Source organism: Diabrotica undecimpunctata, chromosome 1 (assembly GCF_040954645.1).
Source record: "Diabrotica undecimpunctata isolate CICGRU chromosome 1, icDiaUnde3, whole genome shotgun sequence".
NCBI classification, from domain to species: domain Eukaryota; kingdom Metazoa; phylum Arthropoda; class Insecta; order Coleoptera; family Chrysomelidae; genus Diabrotica; species Diabrotica undecimpunctata.
This window is the reverse complement of record NC_092803.1, coordinates 95,110,410-95,130,178: the sequence shown is the minus strand read 5'-3', so window position 1 is coordinate 95,130,178 and position 19,769 is coordinate 95,110,410. Positions and strand designations below refer to the sequence as shown.

Genomic DNA, 19,769 nt, shown 5'->3' with positions numbered 1-19,769 from the left:
TCCAAAACTACAAAACTGTTATCTGAAAGAAAAGATTCTACTTTCTCTATGTATTGAGTTTGTTCTAAGATTACAACACAATTACCCTTATCAGCCTTGCTGAGTACAAGAGAATCTCTATCAATTTTTTGTTTAATTGATTTTAGCAAATCCTTTTGTTTTTTAAAATTATGGTGATTTCTATGAAAATTGCGTTTGTACTTACATTGTTGTTGTTGAAGTAAGCTAATGCAAGAGTTTCTCAAATATTGTTTAGTATCAGCATTGTTAGTCATACCTGTTTGTATTGATTATTAACACTTTTTGTCTTGGGTAATTGGTGCAGGAAATGAATTAGAAATAACTTACAAGCTCAACAAAAACGTGCCTTTTTATTTCCACATGTTCTTAATGCAACGGCTTGTACATGACTCTCGCGCATCAATCGAATAACAAAAAACTCGATCGAAGCGACCTCGCCCAAAATGCCCAATGTTGGCAGAAAGCAACGTTGCCAGATCGATTTGAAAATTAAAACAAAATAGAAATTATTAGAGAATATGAACATGCCCCCCGCCTTGAAAGAGGGAAGCTTTCAAAGAGAAACATTATAACTGGTAAATATTAAAGAATAAAAATAAAATAGATAATTTCTTAACTTAAAGGTCCTCAAGACTAATAATTTAAAATATAAAGTAAAAATGTTCAGTTCACAAAAACAAGTGTCATTGTATTTATCACTCAGTCTGTAAATTTTTGTCCAGCGGTAATGGACAAATCTTGGGAAATGCCCTTCTCACCAGGCCCTGTTCTGTCTTGATTACAGCAACTCTGCATACGCCATCGGGTCCTTTGATCACGTCCTCTATTCTTCCAAGCTTCCACTTCATCGGAGGAAGGTTATCATCTTTGATTAAAACTAAGGCTCCCCTCCTTAATGAATCATAATGCTGCTTCCATTTTGTACGAGCCTGGAGTTCACTGACATACTCCTTACTCCAGCGATTCCATAGATGCTGCTTAAGTTGTGACAGATGCTGGAATACAGTCAATCGATTATAAGGTGTATTAACAAAGTTTTTCTCGGGAACACTGCTGCCAGCTCGTCCAATTAAGAAATGTGAGGGGGTGAGTGGAGTAAGGTCGTGAGGTGAATCGGAGATAGGAGAAAGAGGTCTAGAGTTTAATATGGCCTCGATCTGCGTCAACAATGTAGTTAGCTGTTCAAAGGTAAACGAAGCTCACTTAGTGACGCGACGTAAGTGGTGCTTAATGCTTTTAACCCCGGCTTCCCATAAACCACCAAAATGTGGTCCATAGGGAGGATTAAATTTCCAGTTTATATTGTCTTTATGACAACTTTCGGATATTTCATTTTCATTTTGAGATAAAAATCGACCTAATTCACAAAGTTCGTTACTAGCCGCTATAAAATTGGAACCATTATCACTTAATACTTGAGAGGGCATTCCTCTTCTAGCAACGAAACGTTTTAATGCCAACAAAAAATATTCTTTACTTAAATCACAAACTAATTCGATGTGAATCGCTTTTGTGACCGCGCAAATAAATAAACAGATATATGCCTTGGAAATTTTACATCCGCGGCCTGTGCGACTTTTTATTAATAAGGGACCTGCATAGTCAACGCCAGTTACTTCAAACGGTAGTCGCGAACTCAAACGATCTTTTGGTAAGGCGGCCATAATAGGTTTAGTTATTTGAGGCTTAAATCTGAAGAAGACAGGCACTTTCTTACAATTGATTTGACCAACAGCCGACCACCAATAGGCCAAAAAATATCGCGAATTGTCGCAAGCATCAGCTGAGGCCCTGCATGCAATAAATCAAGATGAGTTTGGCTAGCAATTAAAAACATTAAATGTGATTTAGAATGTAAAATTAAAGGATGTTTTTTCTCGAATGCAAATTTCGAATTACTCAACCTACCACCAACCCTTAGAAAACCGAATTCGTCTATAAATGGATTTAAACTTAGGAGACAACTATTTGATTTTAACGGTTTGTTGGTGCGCAAATTTGTAATGTCCGCTTTAAAATAGATATCTTGATCAATTTTGATGAGAACATCAAACGCATGTTTTATTTCAACGGTACTTATATAATTTGTTTTAAAGCGCAAGTGATTATCTTTTAACTTAGAATTTTTAAGAAATCTTATCACCCATGCCGTTACTCTCTTTAATTTATCCAAATTGGAGTATTTGTTTATAATAAAATCGTCCACTATCGCCGTGAAAGCAATACGGTCATCCATTTTCTTGATATCAGGTAACTTTTGATCTGATATTTGCTTTTTAGGCCAACGATCTTCATTGTCCGTGAGCCAAGACGGTCCATACCACCATAAATTATTATTTAAAAGCGATGATGGTGTACTTCCTCTTGATATAATGTCAGCTGGATTTTGATTGGAGCTAACATGCTTCCAACAATCCGAACTAGTCGAGTCTTGAATCTCAGAAACTCTGTTGCTTACAAAAGTTTTAAATTTATTGGGAGGTGATTTTAGCCATCCCAGTACGATCGTAGAATCGGACCAAAAAATACAACGAGAGAAATTAACTCTCAAAGACGTTCTCACCCTTTTTGATAATCTGGCTAATAGTAAAGCAGCAGAAAGTTCAAGTCGGGGGATAGATATGGTTTTCAATGGAGCTACTTTAGATTTTGCGCACAATAGGTGAGAAAATATCTGACCTTCTGCATTTACTGACCTGATATAAACGCATGCGCCGTACGCTGTTTCCGATGCATCAGCAAAACCATGCATTTCCAAATATGCCGCATTCTCACACATAGCGTGTCTTTGAATACGAAGCTCATTTAATACAGGCAAATCAGATCTAAACTGAGAATAGGAAGTGTATATACTTGACGGGACAGATTCGTCCCAAGACAGCTTTTCCAACCAAAGCGATTGTAATATCACCTTGGCCTTTAATATGCAAGGAGCTAAAAGTCCTAACGGATCGAACACCTGCGATACCTCTGATAATATTATTCTTTTGGTAATTTTAGGAGTATAAAAACTATCCTTGATCTTATAAATTAATTGATCTGAATTTGGGCTCCACGTAATACCTAATGTTTTAGCATTTTCATTTTCCCCGAAATTTATAAATAATGAGTCCACTTCGTCGGATTCTACGTACTTTAGCACATCGTTATTATTTGAATAAAATTTTCTCAACTCAAAACAACCCTGTTTTAAAATATTCGAAACTCCTTTGCAGATACAGGCTGCTTCCTCAACACTGTCCGCTCCGCTCAACAAATCATCTACATAAAAGTCAGATCTTATTATATTCGCCAGTTTAGGATTTTTAGATTCATTTTCAGCCGCTAATTGAAATAGACATCGAATAACTAGATACCACGCTGCCGCAGTGCCGTATGTCACAGTCTTTAATTCGTACACATTTATTGGATCATTTGAATTTTCGCGGTACAATATCCGCTGTAAACTCCTTTGGTCTGGAATTACTAATACCTGGCGGTACATTTTAGCAATATCAGCCGAAAAAACATATTTATATTGTCTAAAACGCAGAAGAATAGAAAAAAGTTCATCTTGTAATGTCGGACCGACGTATTGCAAATTATTTAATGAGTAGCCCGACGAGGAAGGACATGAAGCGTCGAACACAACACGTATTTTTGAAGTAAGACTATCTTGTCGAATAACTGCGCGATGTGGCATATAGTACGATACATTCGCGGTGTCCAGGTTTTCTACCTTTTTCATGTGTCCTAAATTCAGGTATTCCTGTATAAATTCGTTGTATAATTTTTTAAGTTCTGGTTTTGAATTTAATTTTCGCTCTAAGTTCAAGAATCTTTTGTACGCTATGGTATAAGACTCTCCTAATCTTTCAATATTTTCTTTGAATGGTAACTTGACTATAAACCTTCCGTCACTATCGCGTTTAAAATGATCTACGAAATGCTTTTCACATTTGGATTCGTCCACCGTGTAGACCCGATTTGATTCCACTTCCTCAATTTCCCAGAACCGACTCAAAGTTTTATTAACATTAACTTCATCACTTTTCAAAATCAAATTACAAGACACATTGTTGGTTTTTTGAGCAATAGGACCTGATATTATCCATCCAAATTTAGTTTTTTGCATTAAAGGTTTATTCGGACCCAACGAAATTTGTCCAATACAAATTAGAGTCCAAAACATATCCGATCCGATGATCATTTGAATTTTATCAGATTTGAAAAATGATGGATCGGCTAGTTTTAAATGACTAGGGATTTTTAGATCTGCCACGTTAACATCGGACACTGGTAAGTGATGAGATATTTTGTCAATAACGAAAAAATGGTTCTTGAATTGAAAGGCATTATGAATAGCCTGAACTTGTAACTCACATTTTGCAGTAATATTAGTTGAAATACCATTTATGCCCGTCACTATAATGTCTGTTGGTATATTCTCCAAATGGAGGCCATTAAATAAGTCTTTTGAAATAAAGCTGGATTGAGCACCTGAGTCAAGCAAAGCCCTCACAGTATGAGATCTGTTATATTTATCGAATAGTTGGACGAGCACAGTAGATAAAAAAACGTGTTCAATAGAACTGTAGGCTGATAAAGCTACCTCAGTTGATTGCGCAGGCGCACAATCCACGATTGCACTATTTTGTGTAGGATAATTAGATTGCGAATTGACATTACGTTGTTCTAAATGCAAAAGAGTATTATGTTTTGATCCGCATTTCGTACAATTACCCCGTCGACAAAATTTACTAGTGTGTCCTCCTTTTAAACAATTAATGCATAGCTTCATGAACCTAGCCTTATCAATGCGATCTCTAATAGTTAGCTTTAGGAAATCATTGCAATTTTGAATATAATGTTCCTTTTTACAAAAGACGCATTTTGGAGCATTTCGTTCACCCCCCGTAACAATAAATCCGCGAGTACTGTTATTTACCGATTTTCTTTTATCTGAATGAGTTTCATTTACCATTTCTAATAAATCAGCTCGTGATTTTATGAATTCTTTGAAATCTTCAAAGGTGTGCCTTTCTCCATTCTTTTTAAAACTTTCCCATTCACGTAGGGTTATTGAATCGAGTTTAGTTGAGATTAAATATATAAGTAATGTACCCCATTCACTAGTTGGTTGGTTTAATTGCTCAAGAGCCCTCAAATTCTTTGTAATAATATCTAATAATTTGCGAAGAGATACAGCTGACTCTTTAACGACCGGTTCACAATTGAATAGAGATTTAACGTGATTATGTATTAACAGCTGGTCATTATCATATCGTTCAGAAAGTGCCTTCCAAGCCACGTCATAATTAGCGGTGGAAATTTCCAACGACTGAATAATATCAGTTGCCACACCTTCCAAAGACGCCCGTAAATAATGAAATTTTTGTATAGGACTTATATTGTTATTTTCGTGAATTAGACTTTTATAGGTGTCTCTAAATTCGAGCCACGTCTGATATGAACCGGAAAATTTAGGTAAATTTATTGTCGGTAATTTTATTGCCGTGCCTTGATCAAAGTTTTGAATTTGTGAATTGTTAAGGGAAGAACTAGATACATCGACGGTTTCAAAATTTAAAATAATTTTTCTGCCTTTAGCTATATAAGTATAATATGTCGTTTCAAACGTTTCCCTTTCTATTAACTGGATTTGAAACTCTTCTTCGTCTTCCGTATCTAATTCGATTCGCGATTGTATTATTTCAAATTCCGATTTAAGCGATTCTATGTCTAAAAGCCGCGCTTTTAATTGAATTATTTCTAACTCACTAATTTCTTTTTCGGATAATGTATTCAGGTATTTAATAAAAATTGTTAGTTTACTTTTAAGCACACCTCGTTTTTTAGTATCAGACATTATGATTAACTTAAAATTGTTACAAATCGAAGCCGTAAAAAACTATAGACTATATAAAGAAAGGTTTAAGGAAAGTGATTGAAAAGGAACTCACATTTATTGAACTTGTAGATGTTGCACCAACGTGTTGTCTCTTCCACTGGGCCGGTAAATTTACACAACCGGGAGCGAACACTATTGTTTAACTAACCTTTACGAAATTTTCCACTGAGTCCTGTTATAGACCGGGATTTTACGAATTAGTTAACCACGCTCTGCTACCAATGTTTGTATTGATTATTAACACTTTTTGTCTTGGGTAATTGGTGCAGGAAATGAATTAGAAATAACTTACAAGCTCAACAAAAACGTGCCTTTTTATTTCCACATGTTCTTAATGCAACGGCTTGTACATGACTCTCGCGCATCAATCGAATAACAAAAAACTCGATCGAAGCGACCTCGCCCAAAATGCCCAATGTTGGCAGAAAGCAACGTTGCCAGATCGATTTGAAAATTAAAACAAAATAGAAATTATTAGAGAATATGAACAATACCTTCTATTAGAGTGTCCAGCTCTACTGCAAATCCTCCCAGCACTGAGTCACTTAACCTAAAATTCTGACAAGAAAACTTAAGGCCTAATCCTAAAAAATACAGTTCATCCTCTGAAAAGTTAGTGTTACTTAGATTTAAGACTCTAGGATGAAATTTGTGATCTGAAAACTTATGCATAAGTGTTGAGGTGCTTCTCTGTTGTTTTTGCAAAATCAAACGGTTTAATTTGTTGGTAAGATTTCTCTTCTTGGTGGATTGTAAGCGAGAGACCTCATCTTCTATGTTGTTAAAGGAGTCGTTGACTAGAAACCAAGGATGTTGTTGCAAAATTTGATCATAAGTAATTTTAAGATTGACGTTAATATGGTGAAGTTTGGTATAGTGCTTCTTAAGTTCTCTTTTCAGGATCTTTTTCTCCAAAATCTGTTTTTCTTTATCGGGTACATTTTTTGATGTTTTGACCTTAGCAAAAGAAGGAGAAAAAGATCCTGAAAAGAGAACTTAAGAAGCACTATACCAAACTTCACCATATTAACGTCAATCTTAAAATTACTTATGATCAAATTTTGCAACAACATCCTTGGTTTCTAGTCAACGACTCCTTTAACAACATAGAAGATGAGGTCTCTCGCTTACAATCCACCAAGAAGAGAAATCTTACCAACAAATTAAACCGTTTGATTTTGCAAAAACAACAGAGAAGCACCTCAACACTTACGCACAAGAAATGTGAGGGGGTGAGTGGAGTAAGGTCGTGAGGTGAATCGGAGATAGGAGAAAGAGGTCTAGAGTTTAATATGGCCTCGATCTGCGTCAACAATGTAGTTAGCTGTTCAAAGGTAAACGAAGCTCACTTAGTGACGCGACGTAAGTGGTGCTTAATGCTTTTAACCCCGGCTTCCCATAAACCACCAAAATGTGGTCCATAGGGAGGATTAAATTTCCAGTTTATATTGTCTTTATGACAACTTTCGGATATTTCATTTTCATTTTGAGATAAAAATCGACCTAATTCACAAAGTTCGTTACTAGCCGCTATAAAATTGGAACCATTATCACTTAATACTTGAGAGGGCATTCCTCTTCTAGCAACGAAACGTTTTAATGCCAACAAAAAATATTCTTTACTTAAATCACAAACTAATTCGATGTGAATCGCTTTTGTGACCGCGCAAATAAATAAACAGATATATGCCTTGGAAATTTTACATCCGCGGCCTGTGCGACTTTTTATTAATAAGGGACCTGCATAGTCAACGCCAGTTACTTCAAACGGTAGTCGCGAACTCAAACGATCTTTTGGTAAGGCGGCCATAATAGGTTTAGTTATTTGAGGCTTAAATCTGAAGAAGACAGGCACTTTCTTACAATTGATTTGACCAACAGCCGACCACCAATAGGCCAAAAAATATCGCGAATTGTCGCAAGCATCAGCTGAGGCCCTGCATGCAATAAATCAAGATGAGTTTGGCTAGCAATTAAAAACATTAAATGTGATTTAGAATGTAAAATTAAAGGATGTTTTTTCTCGAATGCAAATTTCGAATTACTCAACCTACCACCAACCCTTAGAAAACCGAATTCGTCTATAAATGGATTTAAACTTAGGAGACAACTATTTGATTTTAACGGTTTGTTGGTGCGCAAATTTGTAATGTCCGCTTTAAAATAGATATCTTGATCAATTTTGATGAGAACATCAAACGCATGTTTTATTTCAACGGTACTTATATAATTTGTTTTAAAGCGCAAGTGATTATCTTTTAACTTAGAATTTTTAAGAAATCTTATCACCCATGCCGTTACTCTCTTTAATTTATCCAAATTGGAGTATTTGTTTATAATAAAATCGTCCACTATCGCCGTGAAAGCAATACGGTCATCCATTTTCTTGATATCAGGTAACTTTTGATCTGATATTTGCTTTTTAGGCCAACGATCTTCATTGTCCGTGAGCCAAGACGGTCCATACCACCATAAATTATTATTTAAAAGCGATGATGGTGTACTTCCTCTTGATATAATGTCAGCTGGATTTTGATTGGAGCTAACATGCTTCCAACAATCCGAACTAGTCGAGTCTTGAATCTCAGAAACTCTGTTGCTTACAAAAGTTTTAAATTTATTGGGAGGTGATTTTAGCCATCCCAGTACGATCGTAGAATCGGACCAAAAAATACAACGAGAGAAATTAACTCTCAAAGACGTTCTCACCCTTTTTGATAATCTGGCTAATAGTAAAGCAGCAGAAAGTTCAAGTCGGGGGATAGATATGGTTTTCAATGGAGCTACTTTAGATTTTGCGCACAATAGGTGAGAAAATATCTGACCTTCTGCATTTACTGACCTGATATAAACGCATGCGCCGTACGCTGTTTCCGATGCATCAGCAAAACCATGCATTTCCAAATATGCCGCATTCTCACACATAGCGTGTCTTTGAATACGAAGCTCATTTAATACAGGCAAATCAGATCTAAACTGAGAATAGGAAGTGTATATACTTGACGGGACAGATTCGTCCCAAGACAGCTTTTCCAACCAAAGCGATTGTAATATCACCTTGGCCTTTAATATGCAAGGAGCTAAAAGTCCTAACGGATCGAACACCTGCGATACCTCTGATAATATTATTCTTTTGGTAATTTTAGGAGTATAAAAACTATCCTTGATCTTATAAATTAATTGATCTGAATTTGGGCTCCACGTAATACCTAATGTTTTAGCATTTTCATTTTCCCCGAAATTTATAAATAATGAGTCCACTTCGTCGGATTCTACGTACTTTAGCACATCGTTATTATTTGAATAAAATTTTCTCAACTCAAAACAACCCTGTTTTAAAATATTCGAAACTCCTTTGCAGATACAGGCTGCTTCCTCAACACTGTCCGCTCCGCTCAACAAATCATCTACATAAAAGTCAGATCTTATTATATTCGCCAGTTTAGGATTTTTAGATTCATTTTCAGCCGCTAATTGAAATAGACATCGAATAACTAGATACGACGCTGCCGCAGTGCCGTATGTCACAGTCTTTAATTCGTACACATTTATTGGATCATTTGAATTTTCGCGGTACAATATCCGCTGTAAACTCCTTTGGTCTGGAATTACTAATACCTGGCGGTACATTTTAGCAATATCAGCCGAAAAAACATATTTATATTGTCTAAAACGCAGAAGAATAGAAAAAAGTTCATCTTGTAATGTCGGACCGACGTATTGCAAATTATTTAATGAGTAGCCCGACGAGGAAGGACATGAAGCGTCGAACACAACACGTATTTTTGAAGTAAGACTATCTTGTCGAATAACTGCGCGATGTGGCATATAGTACGATACATTCGCGGTGTCCAGGTTTTCTACCTTTTTCATGTGTCCTAAATTCAGGTATTCCTGTATAAATTCGTTGTATAATTTTTTAAGTTCTGGTTTTGAATTTAATTTTCGCTCTAAGTTCAAGAATCTTTTGTACGCTATGGTATAAGACTCTCCTAATCTTTCAATATTTTCTTTGAATGGTAACTTGACTATAAACCTTCCGTCACTATCGCGTTTAAAATGATCTACGAAATGCTTTTCACATTTGGATTCGTCCACCGTGTAGACCCGATTTGATTCCACTTCCTCAATTTCCCAGAACCGACTCAAAGTTTTATTAACATTAACTTCATCACTTTTCAAAATCAAATTACAAGACACATTGTTGGTTTTTTGAGCAATAGGACCTGATATTATCCATCCAAATTTAGTTTTTTGCATTAAAGGTTTATTCGGACCCAACGAAATTTGTCCAATACAAATTAGAGTCCAAAACATATCCGATCCGATGATCATTTGAATTTTATCAGATTTGAAAAATGATGGATCGGCTAGTTTTAAATGACTAGGGATTTTTAGATCTGCCACGTTAACATCGGACACTGGTAAGTGATGAGATATTTTGTCAATAACGAAAAAATGGTTCTTGAATTGAAAGGCATTATGAATAGCCTGAACTTGTAACTCACATTTTGCAGTAATATTAGTTGAAATACCATTTATGCCCGTCACTATAATGTCTGTTGGTATATTCTCCAAATGGAGGCCATTAAATAAGTCTTTTGAAATAAAGCTGGATTGAGCACCTGAGTCAAGCAAAGCCCTCACAGTATGAGATCTGTTATATTTATCGAATAGTTGGACGAGCACAGTAGATAAAAAAACGTGTTCAATAGAACTGTAGGCTGATAAAGCTACCTCAGTTGATTGCGCAGGCGCACAATCCACGATTGCACTATTTTGTGTAGGATAATTAGATTGCGAATTGACATTACGTTGTTCTAAATGCAAAAGAGTATTATGTTTTGATCCGCATTTCGTACAATTACCCCGTCGACAAAATTTACTAGTGTGTCCTCCTTTTAAACAATTAATGCATAGCTTCATGAACCTAGCCTTATCAATGCGATCTCTAATAGTTAGCTTTAGGAAATCATTGCAATTTTGAATATAATGTTCCTTTTTACAAAAGACGCATTTTGGAGCATTTCGTTCACCCCCGTAACAATAAATCCGCGAGTACTGTTATTTACCGATTTTCTTTTATCTGAATGAGTTTCATTTACCATTTCTAATAAATCAGCTCGTGATTTTATGAATTCTTTGAAATCTTCAAAGGTGTGCCTTTCTCCATTCTTTTTAAAACTTTCCCATTCACGTAGGGTTATTGAATCGAGTTTAGTTGAGATTAAATATATAAGTAATGTACCCCATTCACTAGTTGGTTGGTTTAATTGCTCAAGAGCCCTCAAATTCTTTGTAATAATATCTAATAATTTGCGAAGAGATACAGCTGACTCTTTAACGACCGGTTCACAATTGAATAGAGATTTAACGTGATTATGTATTAACAGCTGGTCATTATCATATCGTTCAGAAAGTGCCTTCCAAGCCACGTCATAATTAGCGGTGGAAATTTCCAACGACTGAATAATATCAGTTGCCACACCTTCCAAAGACGCCCGTAAATAATGAAATTTTTGTATAGGACTTATATTGTTATTTTCGTGAATTAGACTTTTATAGGTGTCTCTAAATTCGAGCCACGTCTGATATGAACCGGAAAATTTAGGTAAATTTATTGTCGGTAATTTTATTGCCGTGCCTTGATCAAAGTTTTGAATTTGTGAATTGTTAAGGGAAGAACTAGATACATCGACGGTTTCAAAATTTAAAATAATTTTTCTGCCTTTAGCTATATAAGTATAATATGTCGTTTCAAACGTTTCCCTTTCTATTAACTGGATTTGAAACTCTTCTTCGTCTTCCGTATCTAATTCGATTCGCGATTGTATTATTTCAAATTCCGATTTAAGCGATTCTATGTCTAAAAGCCGCGCTTTTAATTGAATTATTTCTAACTCACTAATTTCTTTTTCGGATAATGTATTCAGGTATTTAATAAAAATTGTTAGTTTACTTTTAAGCACACCTCGTTTTTTAGTATCAGACATTATGATTAACTTAAAATTGTTACAAATCGAAGCCGTAAAAAACTATAGACTATATAAAGAAAGGTTTAAGGAAAGTGATTGAAAAGGAACTCACATTTATTGAACTTGTAGATGTTGCACCAACGTGTTGTCTCTTCCACTGGGCCGGTAAATTTACACAACCGGGAGCGAACACTATTGTTTAACTAACCTTTACGAAAATTTCCACTGAGTCCTGTTATAGACCGGGATTTTACGAATTAGTTAACCACGCTCTGCTACCAATGTTTGTATTGATTATTAACACTTTTTGTCTTGGGTAATTGGTACAGGAAATGAATTAGAAATAACTTACAAGCTCAACAAAAACGTGCCTTTTTATTTCCACATGTTCTTAATGCAACGGCTTGTACATGACTCTCGCGCATCAATCGAATAACAAAAAACTCGATCGAAGCGACCTCGCCCAAAATGCCCAATGTTGGCAGAAAGCAACGTTGCCAGATCGATTTGAAAATTAAAACAAAATAGAAATTATTAGAGAATATGAACAATACCTTCTATTAGAGTGTCCAGCTCTACTGCAAATCCTCCCAGCACTGAGTCACTTAACCTAAAATTCTGACAAGAAAACTTAAGGCCTAATCCTAAAAAATACAGTTCATCCTCTGAAAAGTTAGTGTTACTTAGATTTAAGACTCTAGGATGAAATTTGTGATCTGAAAACTTATGCATAAGTGTTGATGTGCTTCTCTGTTGTTTTTGCAAAATCAAACGGTTTAATTTGTTGGTAAGATTTCTCTTCTTGGTGGATTGTAAGCGAGAGACCTCATCTTCTATGTTGTTAAAGGAGTCGTTGACTAGAAACCAAGGATGTTGTTGCAAAATTTGATCATAAGTAATTTTAAGATTGACGTTAATATGGTGAAGTTTGGTATAGTGCTTCTTAAGTTCTCTTTTCAGGATCTTTTTCTCCAAAATCTGTTTTTCTTTATCGGGTACATTTTTTGATGTTTTGACCTTAGCAAAAGAAGGAGAAAAAGATCCTGAAAAGAGAACTTAAGAAGCACTATACCAAACTTCACCATATTAACGTCAATCTTAAAATTACTTATGATCAAATTTTGCAACAACATCCTTGGTTTCTAGTCAACGACTCCTTTAACAACATAGAAGATGAGGTCTCTCGCTTACAATCCACCAAGAAGAGAAATCTTACCAACAAATTAAACCGTTTGATTTTGCAAAAACAACAGAGAAGCACCTCAACACTTACGCATAAGTTTTCAGATCACAAATTTCATCCTAGAGTCTTAAACCTAAGTAACACTAACTTTTCAGAGGATGAACTGTATTTTTTAGGATTAGGCCTTAAGTTTTCTTGTCAGAATTTTAGGTTAAGTGACTCAGTGCTGGGAGGATTTGCAGTAGAGCTGGACACTCTAATAGAAGGTATGACTAACAATGCTGATACTAAACAATATTTGAGAAACTCTTGCATTAGCTTACTTCAACAACAACAATGTAAGTACAAACGCAATTTTCATAGAAATCACCATAATTTTAAAAAACAAAAGGATTTGCTAAAATCAATTAAACAAAAAATTGATAGAGATTCTCTTGTACTCAGCAAGGCTGATAAGGGTAATTGTGTTGTAATCTTAGAACAAACTCAATACATAGAGAAAGTAGAATCTTTTCTTTCAGATAACAGTTTTGTAGTTTTGGAAAAAAATCCACTTAACACCTTTATTAATAAAACAAAAGCAATGGTCAAATTGTTTAATGATACTATTACTAAATATAACAACAGAAAGTTAATTGTATCTAATCCTATAACACCTAGGTTATATGGACTTCCTAAAATCCATAAACACAATTGTCCCATAAGGCCTGTAGTAAGTTTTTGTAACACTCCAGTTTCTATTTTATCAGAGTTTATTTACAACACAATTCAGTCTATCACTAATTTTAAACCTAAGTTCTCCATCAAAAATTCTTTAGATCTAATAGAACGGTTAAATAACATTAGGATAGAAGAGGGTTTTTATTTAGTTTCTTTTGATGTTTCCAATCTGTTTACTTCTGTACCAAGAGATGAAACATTACCTTTAGTACACAATCTTCTAGACAATTGCAACATATCGGCAAAAGACAAAGATGCTATCTTAACTATACTTAAATTCTGTCTTGATCAGGACTTCTTTCAATTCAATCAAAAAATATATAAACAACCAACAGGTTTAGCAATGGGATCTCCACTATCACCTTTTCTGGCTGACATTTTCTTAGACAGCTTAGAACAGAAGTTTGTTAACAACAACAACAAAATAGTTTTTTGGTCAAGGTATGTTGATGATTGTATAGCTCTCATACAGGGAACCCAAGATGATGCTTTACAGATTCTGGATGATCTTAATAACCTCCATCCCAACATCTCTTTTACTCTGGAACCAGAATCTGATAAAAAGTTGAACTTCTTGGATATGACTATTTCCCGTAATAAAGATTCTTTAGAGTACAATGTTTACAGAAAACCTACCCAAACAGATCATGTTATACATGATACATCTAATCATCCAACCCAACATAAAATGGCTGCTTTCAACAGTTACATTCATAGGTTACTCAAATTTCCACTTTCTAATGATAATTTTAATTCAGAACTTAATACTCTTAAACAAATTGCTTTCAATAATGGTTATGATCCTAACATTATCTATAAGCTTCTAAATAGAGCTAAACTAAAAATTGCAGAAAAGCTTGCATATATATCACAATGTTTTCTTCAACCTACTGCTTCAAATAACACCCGATATTTCTCCTTCACCTACATTAGCAGCATTTCCAATAAAATATCTAAACTTTTTACTTCTACAATCGATAACATCAAAATTTCCTTCAAGTCACACAACACCTTAGGTTCCTTCTTAATCAACACCAAAGATAGGATGAACACACTTGACAAAAGTGGTATTTACAAATTAAAATGTGATGATTGTGATGCCTCTTATGTAGGTAGAACCATTAGAAAGTTATCCACTAGAGTTTCAGAACATTTGAAAAGACCAAACTCTTCAAGTTTTGGTCAACACTTATTATCCAGTAAACACAATTTTAACATCAACACTGGTTCATCTATCTTACATGACATTAGTAGAAAGAAAAACTATATGGAGTTGGATTTATTGGAAGATCTGGAAATTACAAGGGAAACAAATGAAAACTCTCACTGTCTTAATACTCAAATTAATTTAAATTGTACTAAATTTAAACCTATTTTTAAAAACTTTATTACAGCTTCACCTCGTAGGGGACCCAGCTCGACTGTTTAGACTTCCTGCACTGAGCACATCCATAGTAATTTTATAGTTATACCATTGACTGTGGGTTCAACTGAACTACTTGGATTACACCCCATTTATAAACTTTGCTTTCCATTTTGATTTTCAATTATTAGTATTTTAATTACATAGTCAGATCTCTTCCTTTCTACATTACAGATAGTGCATGGTAGACCATTTTATTGTAGTCAACCACCCACTGTTTAACATATTGTTTAGTCCGCTTCTTGCATTCTTACTTTTCGTCTATTTCAGTTGCTCTCAAACTAACACCTTAATTATTACAGACATGTTTGAGTGTGAGATCTGGATTATTCAATCTACTTAAAAAATATTCTATATAATTTTATATTTCATCAGTGACCTCCTATAGTAGTGTCAGTTGGACTTTTGGTCAATACTTAGTTTCATAGAATTGTAAAAGGTGCAGATCACATATCTATGATTGTGACTGCTCATCCAAGTTGTCGTTTGTCACATGTCACCCCAACATTTCCGTTAGATCAGGAGCCATTCTGTCTCCGGCTTCTTCAAGTAATGTAGCCTTCCTTAAAATATTTTAAACTGTTTGTTTGTCCATTTGTAGTGTAGTGTAATGTACATTTATATGTTTATGACATCCTGTTCTTGCCGGATAGGCCACAATTGACGAAGTAAGTCTATAAACGTTAATCATATAAAAACCTTTTTTCAATCATAAAACTTCGAGTTTTTATCGAAGTTAATCAATTTCTTTGGTTATAAAAAAACGTTTCTTGGCTTATTTTAGATGCCCCTGAAGATGATCTAGGGATCGAAAGTACTTGGGCAAGATTTAATTAAACTGTGCTCGATATATGCCTTTTATCTGATCAAATATTATTAAATTGTCTTTTTTTATTACTTTGGTCATTAAGGGCTAGTGTAGGTAGAGCAGAACAAACATTTGTTGCCAGATTATACAACCAATCAGCAAGTTCCCTTAATCCCTGAAAATTTTGAAAAGCACTGCGATATATCGCCCAATTAACTTTAATTTGTGAAGGTAGTTTCTCTAATAGTTCATGCATAAGGGTAGGGTTATTAAGATAGATAGATAGATAGTAAATTAGATGCTTCCAATAAAACACATAAATTTTTAACTGCTAAAGCAAATTCTACCAGAGTTTCAAGTTTTTCCGATTTAGGAGGTGGTAATCTACGAATAGAATTTATGTGAGCTTCAATAATTTGCTCTGGTCTTCCAAAAAGAATTTTTAATGTAGCTATAATTTGGGGCACACATTGAGGTAATATTAAAAAACTTGAAACACTGACTCTTGCTGGACCTTTTAAACATTTTTGTAATCTTAATATATTCTCATGATTATCTACTTGACATAGCTCAGTAGATCTTTCAAAACTACTAATAAAAACGGGCCAGTCATATGGATTACCATTAAAAATAGGGAGATCTCCAGGATCCCTTCTTTTATATAATATACCTGAACTTTTATCGTTATAAGTTGGCAGAGGCTTACCAAGTGTTGGTGTTAAAGGGGCAATATTGTCGATAAAGGGCTTATCTATATTTAGAGAAAGGAATTTATTGACCAAAGGGTTAGCTTCAATTATTTCTTCTTCATCGATGTCTTGACTATCATTCGAGCACTCATCTTCTTCTATAATTCTCCTAGACTCCTTGGTTAACTCTCTTTCTTGACGTAATAGATCTCGTTCTTCTTGAAGAAGTTGAAGCTTCATTTTTGTTTTGCTGCTTGTTGATGAGGAGCTTTTTAAGGAGGTTGCAGAACAAGATTTCTTGATTTTGGAACCTTGTAGGTGAGACTTCTTAGTGGCTGCGTCTACACAAAGAGGGCACTTCCAGCTGTCATCACCAATTACTTCGGAATCATCCTGTACATTTACGCATTCAAAACAGCACCATTTTTTACATTCTGTACATTCTACCATCCGTTCTTCACGATATGGTTTGCCGCACACAGGACATAGATCAATTTTGGTTCGTCCAACAACTGATGGACCCATATTCGTCGATCTTGTAAGATTGTGTGATTCAGCAATCGCGTGTGATGAATAGAATTTGAGCTTGTTGGGAATTTATATTTATGTACAGCCAGCAATTAACGGATTTGTAGTTTACTGTTTTTATTTGCGAAAACCAAACTCAAATTCCTACAATATATAAAATTAACAATATAAAAAATTAATTAATTCCCATTACTTACTGTTCTCTTGCTGTCTGCTAAATTATTTAAATTTTTCCCTAATCGGTGACAGATTATTTTCTGACGTTTTTATTATATTTGACATAGTCTATAGAACAGTAGCAACGGGAAATTTTGGGTAACATGATGAAACTTAAAATTAACTAAATACATTGTATATAAATAATAAATATTCGTAACACCTATGAATGACTAAAACTAATCTGATATTTACCTAGTACATTTTTTATCATTTTAAAAATATTTACCTGAAGAGGCAGCACAGTCATGGCACTGAAAATTCCTCATCAATATTGCAAGTTACAGCATATTGTGTTTTCCTCACATTGTGTTCAGGTGTCACTTTAGCTTTAACTGTGCATACATTTTTATCTCTTCGAACTTGCACCCATCCAACAGCAGAGTCCCCATAAGAAGGCCTAGCGGATCTGTAAATAAGTAGAAATATTTAACAACTAGGTACCTATGTAGATGTAAATATTTTTGTGCCTAATATTTTCATTTCAAGTAACTAAAAATATATTGTCATTTACACTTCATATTATTCACATTATCCATATATTATTCACATAACGTATTATAATGATTATACTTTAAGGGCGTAGGCACAAAATTTCGCACCAATGTGTTTTACATGCATTCATTTTTTTCTAATCCTGAGAAAATTAATAAGTATTTTTGAAAAATTTAAACGCAGAATGAAAGATTACGTTATTACCGAGTGCCGAGAGTCCCTGAAAACTTCTATAATCTTTATTTTAATAAGTTAATAATAATAAATAATATTTTAATATAAAGAAAAAATTTAGTGTGATTTTTAATTTCAAATATCTCATTAAAAAGAAACTTTTGATTCATTCTAAGGGACTTTCGGCCCTCGATAATAAAGTATTCTTTCATTCTGCGTTTAAATTTTTCAAAAATACTTATTAGTTTTCTCAGGTATTGAAAAAAATTATTACATATAAAGTACATCGAAAATTTTGACAGGCGTCAAAATTTTGCATTCTCTTTCTTTCCTCGTAACTTTAATAAGTTTTAACTTGTATGAAAAATACTTTTTTATCGATTTATATTATACGTAAAACTATTAAGTATGGTTTATATCCTACCTGTTAGTTTTAACACCTCGAACTTCAGCAAGAGAAAAACTTTCACTGTTTTTAATGTAAGTCCCCACCATAAATATATCCACTAAGGGTAAATTGTCAGACTGTCCCTTTAAAAACCCAGCGTCAGTCATTTTAAAAAAATTATTTTACACACACTTAAAACCTTTAACAGTATTAAAACAGGCTATAATACAATGGTACGTTATCAAATCCATTGTCATGTGTCATGTGCATAAAATGCAATACAATACCCATCCCATCCATAGGTAAGAAGAAGATTAGGCAATACCCAATACCGTTGCAGTTGCAGCGTTGCAATACTTATCGTTTTTACCCGTTTATAGGGATGACCAACGAGCGGTATGACGTCACAACAGATTCCGCCCGTTGAAAGAATCATTTAAATTCTCCAGTTTTTAATTGCTTACATTTATTTCATATTAATAAAATATGAGTTTTTTTGTAAACTGGGGTTCTCTTAACAGTAATAAATAACGTTTATCAGTAATATTTCTGGAATTTAATTTTTATGCAAGTTCCCCATTGTGACCTGCAACCTGACCAATGATAATGACGTGCAACAGTAAGTAAATTAGATGGACTGTAGACGCATATTCTTTGATAAACTCGGTTCGCTAATCCCAGTCCGAACTGTCTAGTGAATTTAGTAATTATTTTTTTGCGAAGTTAGTTACTTTTTGACAGACTAAAAGTGGCTGGAAATTACTATACAACCAAGCACCCGTACTCATAGCCAATATTAATAGTAAACAAACTAAATAGTAAATAAAATAGAACTTTGCAAATTACCGACAATCAATATTTATTTATCTGCACCATATAATAAATAGTTATGTTAAATTATAACAACTAAATATATATTTTTTAAATATATACTACCCAAAATTTGATGGGTTTAGTATACACTTCGACTATTTAGAATAATTCTTCTTTTTTTAAAGAAAGAAGTCTGTAATAGCAGGATACTTGAGCTATTAATACTGAGAAGTAGAAATTGTTGTGTTGTAGGTTTCCGACAATGAATCTGTCAAAATTTGTCCGAGCTAAGCGAATGGAGTTTAATACAAAAACAAAAATAGTGACATAGATTAGGGGAGGGGTAGATAACCTACTTCTGTACAAAAAAATGTTGTGATAATCAGCGCCACGTTGGAGTGTTCTGGTACTAATCAATATTTTTATCGTGTTGGTGAGCTTGCTAA

General features: G+C 34.2%; 1 protein-coding gene and 1 long non-coding RNA gene across 2 annotated transcripts in view; both read right to left on the bottom strand.

Annotated features, from left to right (window-relative positions):
• Positions 1-18,801, bottom strand: part of LOC140451640 (uncharacterized) — a 32,649-nt gene extending 13,848 nt beyond the window's left edge. Inside the window, exons 1-2 of the long non-coding RNA XR_011952093.1 lie at positions 18,547-18,801; positions 17,683-17,862 (exon numbers count right to left, since the gene is read on the bottom strand). This is a non-coding gene — a long non-coding RNA (uncharacterized lncRNA). The remainder of the gene's footprint in view (positions 1-17,682; positions 17,863-18,546) is intronic.
• LOC140451631 (uncharacterized) lies at positions 353-12,542 on the bottom strand. Its single transcript, XM_072545479.1, has 2 exons — positions 12,095-12,542; positions 353-6,574 (listed from the first exon to the last, which is right to left on the bottom strand). Exon 2 carries the CDS (start codon positions 5,867-5,869, stop codon positions 1,697-1,699), a length of 4,173 nt encoding a protein of 1,390 aa, XP_072401580.1. The 5' UTR covers positions 5,870-6,574; positions 12,095-12,542; the 3' UTR covers positions 353-1,696.
• Positions 18,802-19,769: the final 968 nt, after the last annotated feature.